This window comes from Pan paniscus, chromosome 5 (assembly GCF_029289425.2).
Source record: "Pan paniscus chromosome 5, NHGRI_mPanPan1-v2.0_pri, whole genome shotgun sequence".
NCBI classification, from domain to species: domain Eukaryota; kingdom Metazoa; phylum Chordata; class Mammalia; order Primates; family Hominidae; genus Pan; species Pan paniscus.
The window spans coordinates 95,910,793-95,925,310 of record NC_073254.2 but is presented as its reverse complement, the minus strand read 5'-3'; the positions used below and the strand labels follow the sequence as shown (position 1 = coordinate 95,925,310).

Sequence of the window (14,518 nt, the reverse complement as noted above, 5' to 3'; positions counted from 1 at the left end):
AAAGCATTCATCAGTAGCCCATACTCTCTCCACTAATCTGATAGCATATATAGCTAAATCTAAACAGGTGCAACTTGCCAGGACACTAGGTGTTCACTTAGGAAATAAAGAGGAATTCCAATGGGAAAAAAATCGACTTGAATATTACAAAAATACATCTCTACTTTATGGAAGAATACAACAGACATGAATTACTTAATTTTCCAGTATTTGTTAGCATTAGTCACAAATAAATCTTCATATTTTCTACACTGTTCATTCCATTCAACAAATATTTACTGAGTCTAGTATATGCCAGGGAAATAGGAATGTATGTGTAAGCCAAAACAGATGCAGTTCCCACCCTCATGGGGCTTATGGAATAAAGGAGGGAAAAATAAAATAATTATACAAATATGTATAAAATTTGTAACTACAACTGTGAAATAAAGGCACTTGAGCTCAGCACCCCAAACTCAGGCTCCCCTCCATGTCAGGAATATCAAGAAAAGCTTTCATATGAAGTGATGACAGAGCTGAGATGTGAAAGATAAAGGAAAAAGTATAGCAAGAACATCCCAAACAGAGGAGGCAGCATGTGCACAGGCCCTGTACTGGGAGGAAATATGCAGCATTTAGGGAACGAAAATGAAAGTCAGGGTGGCTGAAGGAGAGAGGGGAGGGAGAGAGTGTAAACAAATGAAGCTAGGGACACATGGGCCAGGCTCTATGGGACCTCTTCACCCTAATACTCATCTGAAGCCATTAGAGCATTTTAAGCAGTAAAAGGACATGATGATTAGAGATGAGTTGTGGAGTGATAATTCTGGATGCATGTGAAAAACAGACTGAAGAGATAGGAGAATACTTAGGAAGCTACAGCAAAAATCCAGGTAAGAGATGGTGACAGCTTGGATTAGAGACTATCAGGACTCACTATTTAGAAGGTTACAACAGCAGAACTGGGGAGCCTACCTAAGGGAATATACATCTGTGCTGTTCAACTTGGCAGTCACTAGCCACATGCTCTACAGCGGGACTAGCCACATAAGACTACTTAAATTTAAATTTTTAAAAATTAAAATTAAGGCCAGGCATGGCGGCTCATGCCTATAATCCCATCACTTTGGGAGGCTGAGGGAGGAGGATCACTTGAGCCCAGGAGTTTGAGACCAGGAGACCAGCATGGGCAACACAGTGAGATCCTGTCTGTACAAAAAAAATTTTTTTTAATTAGCTGGGCGTGGTGGCACATGCCTCTAGTTCCAGCTACTTGAGAGGCTGAAGCAGAAGGATCACTTGAGCCTGGGAGGTTGAGGCTGCAGTGAGCCATGATTGTGCCACTGCACTCCAGCCTGGGTAACAGAATAAACCCTGACCCTCCCAACCAAAAAAAAATTTTTAATTAAACAAAATTTAAAATTTAGTAACTCACTCATTCTTAGCCACATTTCAAGTACTTAGGAGTCAAATGTGTCTCATGGCTACTAAACTGACAGATATGGAAAATCTCCATCATCATGTAAAGGTCTTCTGGACAGTACTGACATAGAATGAGAAGAAAAAGAGGCCTAACTTAAATCCTGAAAAATGATAACAAATATCCAGGTAGAAGAAAATGAGCCTGCAGGGGAATCAGGAATGGTCAGAGAATTCAAAAGAAAAGCAGGGGCATACGCCATGTCGGGAACCAAGAAAAGGATATGTTAAAAGGGTTGGCCAGAGTCAAATGTGGCTATGAAGTCCACTAAAATAAGGACTGCAAAAGGGACATTTGCTTCAGAACAAGGCAATCACTGGTGACCTCATCAAGGTGGGAGCTAAATTATCCTGGAGTTAAAGAGTAAGTAGAATGCATGAAACTGAAAAAGCAACAATAACCTATTCTTGGAGAGAAAAGGAACTGGAGAAAAATAAGGAGGAAGAGGTAGCTGTAAGAGAAATGTGGCTTAGAGATGAGATTTCAGCATGTTTAAATGGTAATGGGAAAGATCCATCTGAAAGGGAATAGTATGACAAACATAAACAATGCTGAAGATCCATGAAAAACTAGGAAGAGATGGCTTTCAAAGAACTATAAGCCTCAACCAGGAAGAGAAGCAACCCCTACTTTCTCAACAGGAGGGAAGGTTAAGTGGTAGGCAGAAGTGCTTGGTAGCAGACAAGAGAAGCTTTAGGATATTTAGTTAAGGAGGTAAGCCCATCTGACAGCAGAGGCGCAGAGATTTGAGGAAAGCAGGATGGGTCTGACCAGTCTCTGATGAGAAACAGAACATGCTGACCAGGAAAACTTGGCAGGACAGGTTTGAGAGCCCTTTAAAGATAGTGACGATGAATTTAACTGGTGCCATCCTGTCTCGTCTATCAACCCTGTGCAGACAATAAGAAAGAACAGAATTAGATTTATCAATAGCTATGGTTTTGTGAGAGAGGTCAAGGGTAGATCTAGATTTGTGAGGCGGGGGCTGAAGCTTATATAGTTGGGGAGAGGCCTTTAGCGAAGCAGAAAATTACATGCAGGGCTTTGGAAGGGGTTTATTTAAATGAAGGACCCTGAAGCTTAAGTAATCTTAGCTTCATAGTAAATCTACCTCTCAAAAGAGCAAAATAAGGAGTCAGAGAAGAAAGTTTAAGGAAGTGTCAGGAAGCTGAGTTGGATCAAAAGGTAAACAAGAAAGGAGAAGGCTGATACCTTGGGAAAAATTAGGGGTAGTGTTGGTGAGGAGGGAGGATGGGCAAGGCATAAAGCAAAAGAGCAAGCCTGGTGCCTGAGCAAGGTCAGACATGGCAGGGTGAGGGGTAGGAAGTGATAGTTTAAGCAAATGGATGAAGTGTCACAGATGCAGAGGGAATCGTGTTTCATTTTCTTTACAAATGGTGGAGTGGGAAGAAAGGACAACAAAACCTACCTTCTGACCATCATGTGTGGAATGAGAAATGAACTACTGCTGGATTGAGAGAGCTGCCTACTTAAGGAAGATCCAGTTTTGCTGTTAGAGAGTTTTCATAAATGTTTAATGTGAAATTGATTATTTCACAATAAACAACATCTCAATATTGCTCAAATAATTTGCCATCTATGCTTTTCTTTTCTTTTCTTTTCTAAAACAGATCTTGCTATGTTGCCCAGGCTGACTTTGAACTCAGGCTGAAACAGTCCTCTTGCCTCAGCCACCCAAGTAGCTGGGACTACAGGTGTACACCACCACATGTGGCTCTATACTTTTCTTATAATTAAAGAAAATATAAGATGAAAATTTTATTGCACTGTAAAATAATCAAGATAATGGTGAATTATTTGAAAATACTGAACCTATTAAATTGTATTTGAGCTATGACTACTAACACACACTGACAGAGATTATGAAAATACCTGAACACTGAAGCTGAGACAGAATTTGAGCACCTTCAAAGTGGTGGCTTGTCATCTTTAAGTTAGGTTTGATGCAACGAATAAAGCTTGCTCCCTAGGAAAATAAAGGTACTTTTTGTTACAATACATATAGCATTCTTAGTTTTCTGTTTCTATGAATACCTGCAACTTTCAAAGCATATTAACATTAACATATGAACCTGTAAAAGTAATTACTAAAGAACTCAAGGCTGGGAGCAGTGGCTCATGCCTGTAATCCAGCATTTTGGGAGGCTGAAATGAGCAGATCACCTGAGGTCAGGAGTTCAAGATCAGCTTGGCCAACATGGTGAAACCCCATCTCTACTAAAAATACAAAAATTAGCCAGGCATGGTGGCGGGCAATGGTAATCCCAGCTACTTGGGAGGCTGAGGCAGGAGAACCACTTGAACCCAGGAGGTGGAGGTTGCAGTGAGCTGAGATCGCGCCACTGCACTCCAGCCTGGGTGACAGAGTGAGACTCCGTCAAAAAAAAAAAACCTCAAAATTTTACAAGCATACTTTTTCTGCTTTAAAGCTTACAATGACTTTTTGAATTACTAATTAATAATATTACAAAAATACTACATTTTAGATTTGAATGTCAAAAACTGTAAAAAGAAAAGTCTTTCACTGTAAAGTTTAACACATTTAATTGTTTAACATATTTAAACAATACACTTTGCAGGCTGATGTACATGTGATTTTTTTCTATATCTAAATGTATTTATGTATGCCATATTTCTATGATAAGGAAATTTCCCTATGACAAAAGGAGTAAATAAAATTATGCCCCTTAAGACTTAGGCCAAAGTGTAGAAGAAAACAAAACAATATTTTCAATCATTCTATTTCAAAAACATACAGTAGGTCCCTAAGCTGTGCTGTTGTACATTTTAACATTTTGTTTGTCAAACAATATTTTTTAAAGCTTAAAGGCATTCATTTGGAATCAATTATCAGATTATGCTGAATGAGGTAGAAAGAATACTGATTATGTATACAATGAAACGTATTGTTGAGTACTGAAGCTAATAGACATCCAAATAACTGTTTCTCTTCAAAGTAGTTACCTTGCAAATAATTATTTCAACAATGATGCTCCCTACAAACACTTTTATTTATTTATTCATTTGTTTTTATTTTTATTTTTATTTTTATTTTTTTTTATTTTTTTTATTTTTTCTTTTTTTCTTTTTTATTGATCATTCTTGGGTGTTTCTCGCAGAGGGGGATTTGGCAGGGTCACAGGACAATAGTGGAGGGAAGGTCAGCAGATAAACAAGTGAACAAAGTTCTCTGGTTTTCCTAGGCAGAGGACCCTGCGTTTATTTTTATTTTTGAGAGAGAGTCTCGTTCTGTCAACCAGGTTGGAGTGCAGTGGCGTGATCTTGGCTCACTGCAACCTCCGCCTCCTGGGTTCAAGTGATTCTTCTGCCTCAGCCTCCCAAGTAGCTAGGATTACAAGTGCGCCCCACCATGCCCAGCTAATTTTTGTATTTTTTTAGCAGAGACGAGGTTTCACCATATTGGGCAGGCTGGTCTCAAACTCCTGACCTCAAGTGATCCACCTGCCTCAGCCTTCCCAAAGTGCTGGGGATTACAAGCATAAGCCATGGCACCCGGCCCACAGACACTTCTAGAACACGTTTTAGAAATGCTTTTTTTTCTATAAATCACAAAGTAATCTCATAATTTTAGAGCAGCACCCTATCTAAGAAATAAAAATACTCTCTTCATCAGATTTGGTTTTTAAATATACATGGCCTTAAGAGATAGATATTTGCAGCCAAAGAGGATATTAAAAAGATTTTCAATGGTTCCAAAAATTAATCTAACAGTAAGTTAAGCAACAATAATACTGATATAATAAATGTCTGGCTATTCAAAATGACTATTTGAAAAAGAATACGCAAGTTCTAACTAGGTGCCGTGGCTCACGCCTGAAATGCCAGCACTTTGAGAGGCCAAGTCAGGCAGATCACTTGAGCCCAGGGGTTCAAGACCAGCCTGGGAAACATGGCGAAACCTCATATCTACAAAAAATACAAAAATTAGCCAGGAGTGGTGGTACATGCCTGTAGTCTCAGCTAGTTGGGAGGCTGAGGTGGGAGGACCACTTTAACCAGAGAGGCAGAGGTTGCAGCGAGTTGTGATTGCACCACTGCACTCCAGCCTGGGCGAGAGAGAATGAGACCTTGTCTCAAAAACAAAAACAAAATTTCAAGTTCTGTGGATTTGTGTAAAAAATAAGTCTTACTTTGGAATCATGCTTCATTTATATAAACCACATATAATTTCTTTCTATGATGTTTTTCTCATTTAAGAAAATGGGGTGAATTACTAAAATGTATAGTTAAAAAACAGGCTTCTAATAAATTTTGTCTCTATAGCAGGGCACAAAAATATTTTGTCCATTTTTTCCACATCAACATTGCCATGTCTGGAGAATGTTACTGTAAGAGTAATAAAATAAGATTGAATTTCATAACTAATCTTTAATCCTAAAAAAAATTCTCCACTATTACTACTTATTTTCACTTTCTTGAAACTGTAAGATAATCTTAATTTTTAAATAGTCAAGAATTCTATATATTTATAAAATAATCTGACTTCACATATATATTTGACCTTTCTTCAGAAAAAAAACTAATTTTTTAAAATAAGGGAATAAAATTTAAAATGTATTTTTAATTAGTACAGGGTTACTATGCCTACTTGCATAATTACTAATAATAGTTTTAGATGACCCATAAAAAAAAACCTGTTTTCTTTTTAAGCATACTCACAGTACTTCGAAGTTTATCCAGAAGCAAATTTAACTGTGTCTGTGAAAGAAAGGAAATCAGTTTATTATTTCAAAAAGCCAAAGTACACAGTGTCATGAGTTAATATTAGCTCTCCAGTACTGGAATAAAATAACATGCAATAACATCCAAATACAACACATTCCAATTTAACAACTTCCTGGTACACAAATTCTTTAACAGACAGCATCATGCAAAATGGCTAATGTAATGCAAGAACAATAACTTACACAGAAGTTGTATAATTAAAAGACTGAAAATTAGCAATATTAAAAAACACACACACATATTTGCAGATGGAATGAATGAGGAAAAAATGTACAGGCAATGAAGGAAGTAAATGAAAATAGTGAGGATGCATTTAATAAGAGATCAATAGCACAGTCTTTGAATGTGGCAAACTGTAGTTTGTGTCACACACATTAGGAATGAAGACATGTTTAAAATATACACTAATAGTATATATTAGGATTGTTTTATGGAACACTTAGTGTAAACAAAATTGTCCTGCCTAGCTACAGAAATCCTCTGTAACGCTTTTTTTTTTTTTTTTTTTTTTTTGAGACGGAGTCTTGCTCTGTCGCCCAGGCTAGAGTGCAGTGGCATGATCTAGGCTCACTGCAAGCTCCGCCTCCTGGGTTCACGCCATTCTCCTGCCTCAGCCTCCCGAGTAGCTGGGATTACAGGCGCCCACCACCACGCCCAGCAAATTTTTTTGTATTTTTAGTAGAGACAGGGTTTTACCATGTTAGCCAGGATGGTCTCGATCTCCTGACCTCGTGATCCACACGCCTCAGCCTCCCAAAGTGCTAGGATTACAGGCGTGAGCCACTGCACCCTGCCTCTTTAACATTTTAAAACATTTTACATTTCAGTTATTTTTAAATGCTTGGACAATTTTCTCAAAAAAAATTGACAATGAACATTACAAGTTACTATGCTTTCTTGTTTTTATAACATTGATTATGATGTGGTGTGGTTCAGTGTATTAAAATCATTTATTTGCCTTACTACTCTGCAAAATAAGTTAATTATGTAAAAATTTTCTATCTGGATTTTATACTGAGATATTTATTATACTACTTACAAAAGACAAACTAATGTTAATTTTTAAACTAACATTGTATTAATCATAGCTATAATTAGTAAGTATAGTTTACTGAATGTCATCTATAAGTCAGGTACTGCTCAAAGCTTTTCACAGGAGTTATTATGTTTAATCTAATTAAGGATAGAATATGACAATCCAAGGAAATAAATAACTTGCCCGAGGTTACGGAGCTAATAATGGCAAAGTCATGATTCCAACATCGGCCTGACACCAAATTTCATTCTCCTGTGAGTGATACTATTACAGTATACATCACATATACTGAGAAGCTTAAGTTATTAAAATGGAATGGATTTGTCATTGAATTAAAGAAATACAGTTGTATCCTACTTATCTCACTGACAGAGTTCTGACAACCGTAATCAATCTGAACCGCCATGCCTGAAAAGTATTAAAGTGACTAATTTGGAAAGAAAATAACTGTCGCAAAGTCCAGACTCCTTCATCCACAGACTAAGCACAGTATTCTCCAAAAAAAAAAAAAAATGGAGATAAAGTCAAAAGAACAGAAGCATCAAAATAAACTCTTAGCAGCTGAGAAAAGAGGGAAGAAAGTCAACTATCAAAGAACAGCCAAGGACCATAAGGCTTAAGAGTAAAAAGCCTCAGGCAACTCATGCTTTATTTATATTTTTATTTGAAAACATACAAATATTCTTATAATAGAATTATGTTTCCATCAAAAAGGATGACTTTTTCTAAAACACTAACAGTAAAGGGTTTATGTTTCAATAACCTGAAAAAGGCACTTTCCAATAGAAAATTTCTGGTTTCCAGTGATGTTGGATAACTGAAGTATTGCTGTAAATGATAGCCTGTTTTGTGTTTATTGCCTTATATACTTCAATTTTAATTTAATGAGCTATTCTACTATATTTAAAATTAGGAATCTATTCCTATTTCATTTCAAGGTATCTCAGAGAAAAACGTGAAATATTTTATTATTAGTATCATTCAGCTATCACTTTCAGTGGCTTAATGTAAAAAAATACATTGTATTAAATATAAGCAATTATAAGAAGTTTCAAGGCTCAACATAAAAGATTATGTAATCCAAAGAAAAACTGTAAGAATGTCTTTATTTATATTTTCTAAAATTTCAAGTATGCTCTTATCAGCAATACTACAATAATATTAGAGTAGGAAAACAGTGAATGACATCCATTTCATATAGGCAAATATACTATTTTTAAACCAATCTGCTATCAAATGTTGATTCAGAAATAGAAGAATACTCAAATAAAAAAAGATTGTTCACTGAATCAGAAACTCATAATAATGAATATAACTTATAACAAAATTCAAGGCTTTTTATTCAGTTACCTAAAAATGTATTATGAGGTTTTTCCCTATATTTATGTTTAAGCTTAAAAAAAAACTAGCTCTTATAAATATTTTATCAATTTAGTTATTTAGAGCCCATTTCAATCCAAAATAAATTTGGGGAGGCTTATATTATCAGTACCATAACATTCAGACACTTAAATCTTTTTCCTAATTACATTATTTTAAATATTTAAAGTACATATAGTGAAAGGCAAATGTAGAGTTTTATTATAAATATAACAATACTCTGTAGAAATATATAAGAAATTAATTCTCTCATATACATTTTTTGTTCTACATACTATAGTTTGTCATTCATTAAACTCATAACTTCACAAATTTTAACATTTTTTTTCTACACTCCTCAATAACTAGAACCAATTAGTAGTGTTCTGTTTCTAAGACAAACCCTGTGCCATTCCATGTCAGACCTTGAATAATAAATTCCTGATCCAAAATTAATAAAACAAATGAAATATTCTTCCATGTTAAATAAGCAGTTTGAAGAGTTTGCCACACCTAAGTGCTTATCTTTAACAGAAGTTATTAAAAGCTTTAATCAAATTTTAGTGTAATATGTACACCCAAAATGCCACTGTGAGAGAAACACATTGAAAATGAATTACAAACTGAATCATTAACTTCAGATGGGCTCTTTTTAACATGGCAGCCACTTTATAAATAGGAGTCCATGAAGGCGATCATTTACCTGAAGCCCCTGGCTGTGCCTGCTTTCCTCTCTCAACTCAACTAGTCCTCTCTAGCCATCCCGAGCTGGACTACTCCAGCTAAAACAAAACTGCTGAATGAGGAAGGAAACAGAAAACACATGGGAAAGAGAAGGTTTGAAGGTCAACCAGACAGTATGCAGAAGCAAGAACATTAGGAGAGGCAATCAGATATGTTAAGAACCAAGAATGAACACATTCAGAAAATTACAAGCATTTCTGTATGTTCAATTACTAGGCCTACATTATGATATTTTACATACAAATATCAACAATGCAGGGTCTGCTCTTGAACTTCACTGTGAGATTTCTGACAGTGATCTACATTATCCATTTTAGAATATAAAACAATAATTTCATTTTAAATATAGTAAAAAAAAATTAAATAACACAAATACCTTAAACTTGTTTCCCACGCTGATGAAGCTAAGTTTTCCTGCTTTTTGTTTAGTATCTTTGTTGTTATTTGTGGATGATTCAAATAATTCCCGTATAAACTTATCTCTGGATTCACATATTAAGGATTCAAGAGACATATGTAAAGCATCATTATTTTTCTCCACAAACTGGGTCTGAAAAATAAATCAAACAGGAATGTTTCTGTCCATCTTGTGATAACATCACTTAACATGGCTCTGTCCAAAGGAACTTTCTGTGATGACAGAAATGTTCTGTATCTGCACTGTCCAACGCAGTCACCACTAGTCAGTGTGGACACTGGGCACCTGAAGTGTGGCTAGTGTACTGAGGAATTAAACTTGTAATTTTACTTAATTTAAATAACCACGTGAAATAATTAATAACCACGTGACTAGAAGCTATCATACTGTACAGTGCAGCTTCAACATGAAATGGTTTTCTCCTTGTAAAAGTTATACTCACTGTTTCATAGCACACTGCCCCTGCAAAATGCCTGATAATGAAGCCTTCGTCGTCTCTGATATTCCTATGAACTGCCAGCTTAGATTTTCTGGGAATCTGAAAAACAATACATATATGAGTTATTAAATGATCAAAAATATATTACATAATCATTCTTTAGAAAACAACTGAGATGTAAAACACTTAAAATTATACAGGAAATTTTCACACTTTTCACAATTATACTGCTTTTATGTATTGAGTATGCCTTAAAGTATCAATAAAATCTAGCAAATATTTGGTATAATCTCTTAGGAAAGAAAATAGGTGTAAGACACACACACACACAGAGAGAGAGACAGAGACAGAGACGGAGAGAAAGAGACCCAAAAAAAAACACAATTTAAAAGCACATGCTTGTAATAAAAAAAAATTTTTTTTAAAGCACATGCAAAACCCAGTTGGCATTTTACAGAGTTAACCACCTATTTCTAAAGCAGTGGTTCTCAACCTTGGTGCTCTATTAGAATTACCTGGATAACTTTTTAAAATCTATCTATCTTTATCACATCAGATGAGTAATGTGCCAACACATTAACAAGGCTGAGGGAGGAAGATCACACACATGAGCATGAAAATCCAATCATCAGGCTTATGAACTACAAAAGGATCAACCTGGAGAACTTTTAAACATCCCAAAGCCCATACCATTTATATCAAATGATTTCCATGTGCAGCCAGTCAAAGAAACACCTGACATCAGCACAGGGACTCTCCTACCGTTTCAAATAATATAGCCTAACATATTTACACAAGGAGCCTGAATCTATATCAAGAAAACTAAATCATTTTAGGTTGTACCATTTAATCATAATATCTCACATGTATATCATAAAGTTTCTAAAATGTTTTCACTTACAAGATCACATCTGACCCCTGAAATAACCTAAGGGTAAGAAAAGTGATGTTGGGCTAGGTGTGGTGGCACACACCTATAATCCTACCACTTCGGGAGGCTGAGGCAGGCGGAATGCTTGAGTTCAGGAGTTTGAGACCAGCCTGAGCAACATGGCAAAACCCCATCTCTATAAAAAATATGCAAAATTAGCCAGGCATGGTGGAGCAGGCCTGCAGTCCCAGCTACTCGAGAGGCTAAGGTGGGAGGATGGTTTGAGCCCGGGAGGCAGAGGTTGCAGTGAGCCAAGAAAGAACCACTGCACTCCAACCAGGGCAACAGAGCCAGACCCTGTCTCAAAAAAAAAAAAAAAAAAAAAAAAAAGACATCATTTAAAATTGAGAGTCTACCGCCATACCACTCTCAATGCGCCTAATCTCATCTGATCTCAAAAGCTAAGCAGGGTCAGGCCCAGTTAGTACTGGCCAGGCACGGTGGCTCATGCCTATAATTCCAGCACTTTGGGAGGCTGAAGCGGGTGGGTTGCTTGAGCTCAGGAGTTCAAGACTAGCCTGGGCAACACAGCAAAATTCTGTCTCTACAAAAAAAAAAAAGAAAAAGAAAAATCAAAAAAATAAAATTGAGAAAACTGACTTGGGAACCTTAGAGGCTTGCTCAAGGTTAAAGAGGTAGCAGAACAGAGAGGCTGTTCCCTGTGGGAGGCAATACACCAGGACAAGTCAGAGTGCCGGCTCTGCAGCCAAAGTGCCTAGCCTGACTCCCAACCTACCATTTCTTTACATGCCATATTAGGCATGTCACTTAACCTCTCCTTGTATGTCTCATCTGTAGCATACACATCTAACAGGGTTAAATAATTCAAGTAAAAACATTAGAATAGTGCCTGCCACATCTAAGTGTTCAATAAATGATTATTTTATTTATTTTCAAAAAATACAACAAAAGGAATAACCTATATAAAATAGGATTTACTGCTTTACTCTTGTTCTTGGTTGACAAAAGCAGCCAAGGTCCATTCCTGATGCTTCAGTTTACTGTCTTTTAAGTCACATGCCTCTGAGACACTCGTGACAATTCTGTTGACTAGCAATTAGTGCCCCTGGTAAGTCACCTGCTTATGACTCTAGGTGCCAACTCCTGGTAAAGGTAATCATGCATCCATAGGCTGGTCATAACAAAGACCAGTGAGCTATTAAGGAATAGGATTGGATATATCTTCAATTTTAGCAGAAGTTTTGTTGAGGATACATATTGTTTTATTTCTATCTCCACTGAAGTAACAGAAATAGGTTCCACATTACAAGAAATATATAGGGATACAGAAGAATTCCAAGTCAATGGAGCAGGTGGATGTGAGATTTTAGTCCCTAGTGAAGGTTAACACAATTACATCAGCTTTTCAGGTAAATCCAATTCACCTATTTACCACTGATTTTGTTAATGATGAATAGAAACAAAACTACTTGTTACCATTCACTTAAGTTTCTGGATTCATCAAAGCAATAATCATTATACTATGTTACAATCTCAAAATAATATACAGTTTGTTTGAGAGGCAATTTTGCCTATTAGTTCCCTAATTCCACTAGGCAACTCTAAACGGCTTTTCTTTTTCACTCTCCTGTTTGTTGTTGTTTTTGTTGTTGTTAATGATGTTGTCTATGAGATGAGGCAGCACCTATCTTTGTGGTTGAAACTGACATCCATTTGTGTGGCTAGCACATTGTCTGTGCTAGCCAGGCTCTTTCTGGGTACAAGGATGGAGCTGTGCTTTTATCACCTCAGGTGACAATGGCTGAATGAAAAGACAGGTTCAGAAGAGGTGAACACAGGAAACATCTCAATAGCCACACAGTCCACCCTCATGGAAAATGGCTCTAAAGACTCAAGCACAGCTCTGCGACCTAACAGCAGTTCAGAAACCAGGTCTTCTGAGCCGGGCACGGTGGCTCACACCTGTAATCCCAGCACTTTGGGAAGCCAAGGCAGGGAGATCATGAGGTCAAGAGATTGAGACTCTCCTGGCCAACCTGGTGAAACCCCGTCTCTACTAAAAATACAAAAATTAGCCGGGCGTGGTGGTGCATGCCTATAATCCCAGTTACTCAGGAGGCTGAGGTAGGAGAATCACTTGAAACCAAGATGCGGAGGTTGCAGTGAGCCGAGATCGCACCATTGCACTCCAGCCTGGGTGACAATAGCGAAACTCTGTCTCAAAAAAAAAAGAAAAGAAAAACAGAAACCAGGTCTTCTGGCCTTTTAGAGTGCACCTCTCATTTGTTTCTACTGCTGTCTGTCTGCTTTTCTCTTTACTCTACCTAATCTCTCTATTGCTTCAGATTCAATTTCCCTCTCTGAGTGTATTTTCCACTCAAAACTCCTTAGGAAAGAGGGTCAAAATGAATTGGCTGATCATTATCTAATATGTATTGCCTGCACCAGTCAAGAGTTCTAAGCCACAACCTTAACTGCTGGTCTTACAAATAAGCAGACAGATGGCTGCTTGCGACTCCGAGTGCCAACTCCTGGAATGTGATCAAGGTCACAAAACAAAGCAACTGATACCCACTTAGCTCAGAAGGGAGACCATGAAGACAGCAGGTAATTCTCATTGTACTTTTATTTTTTGACACAGGATCTTGCTCTTTTGCCCAGGCTGGAGTGCAGTGGCATGCTAACAACTCACTGTAGCCTCGACTCCCAGGCTCAAGCTGTCCTCCCACCTCAGCTTCCCTAGTATCTCAGACTACAGGCACATTGTACGTATTAGACAGGTGAAATGTACTTTTCATCAGAGAAAAAGTCTCTTGACTACATAAAAATCATATATAAATATCCATCTAAGGAAGATACTGTGCTAGATATAATATAGTTGCTCTATACACGCCATAATTTTTATTCTAATTATCTAGTAATATCTAATAGCTAATGCACCTTTTTAATAATGTCTCGTCCCACCATAGTCTCAATTTCAGAATGGCAAAACTCACAGTGAGTCGAAAATGATCCTTGTGCTTTTGGTGAACTGCAGATGTAAAGTGTTGATCACTTGGCTGGGGAAGGCGATTTTCTTCATCCAAAATATCCAGTATTCCCACTAATTTGGCTTCAATTAAATCTATTTCAAAAAATGAAAACACAATAGTGTAAAAACATAACATTTTAAAGATATGTGAACAATTCACTAATCACAGATTTCAAGGACTGATCAGAAACAACATAGCATGTGATTTTATATGTGTTCTCTCAAAAGTTATAGAGAGCTGATGGATTTTTTATTTCAAATCTGGCCGTTTATAAAAAAGTAACAGTATATATTTAATATAGGTTTTAGAAAAGCTACTACATAAAGAAAGCAAATGACTATAATAACCATTCCATTTGTAAACCAGGAGAAG

At 36.8% G+C, this 14,518-nt stretch overlaps 1 protein-coding gene and 1 non-coding gene across 7 annotated transcripts in view; both read right to left on the bottom strand.

The window, feature by feature from the left end:
• The window catches only part of MYO6 (myosin VI), a 167,697-nt gene that overhangs the window by 39,929 nt on the left and 113,250 nt on the right, over positions 1-14,518 (bottom strand). For all 6 annotated transcript variants that reach the window (XM_008975270.6, XM_055113900.2, XM_055113901.2 and 3 more), the window contains exons 16-20: positions 14,111-14,238; positions 10,226-10,321; positions 9,742-9,915; positions 6,161-6,199; positions 3,353-3,446 (exon numbers count right to left, since the gene is read on the bottom strand). In XM_008975270.6, coding sequence (XP_008973518.2) covers positions 3,353-3,446; positions 6,161-6,199; positions 9,742-9,915; positions 10,226-10,321; positions 14,111-14,238 — 531 coding nt within the window. The remainder of the gene's footprint in view (positions 1-3,352; positions 3,447-6,160; positions 6,200-9,741; positions 9,916-10,225; positions 10,322-14,110; positions 14,239-14,518) is intronic.
• On the bottom strand, positions 10,773-10,875 carry LOC112440286 (small nucleolar RNA U13). Its single transcript, XR_003028461.1, has one exon. It is a non-coding gene; the product is annotated as a small nucleolar RNA U13 (small nucleolar RNA).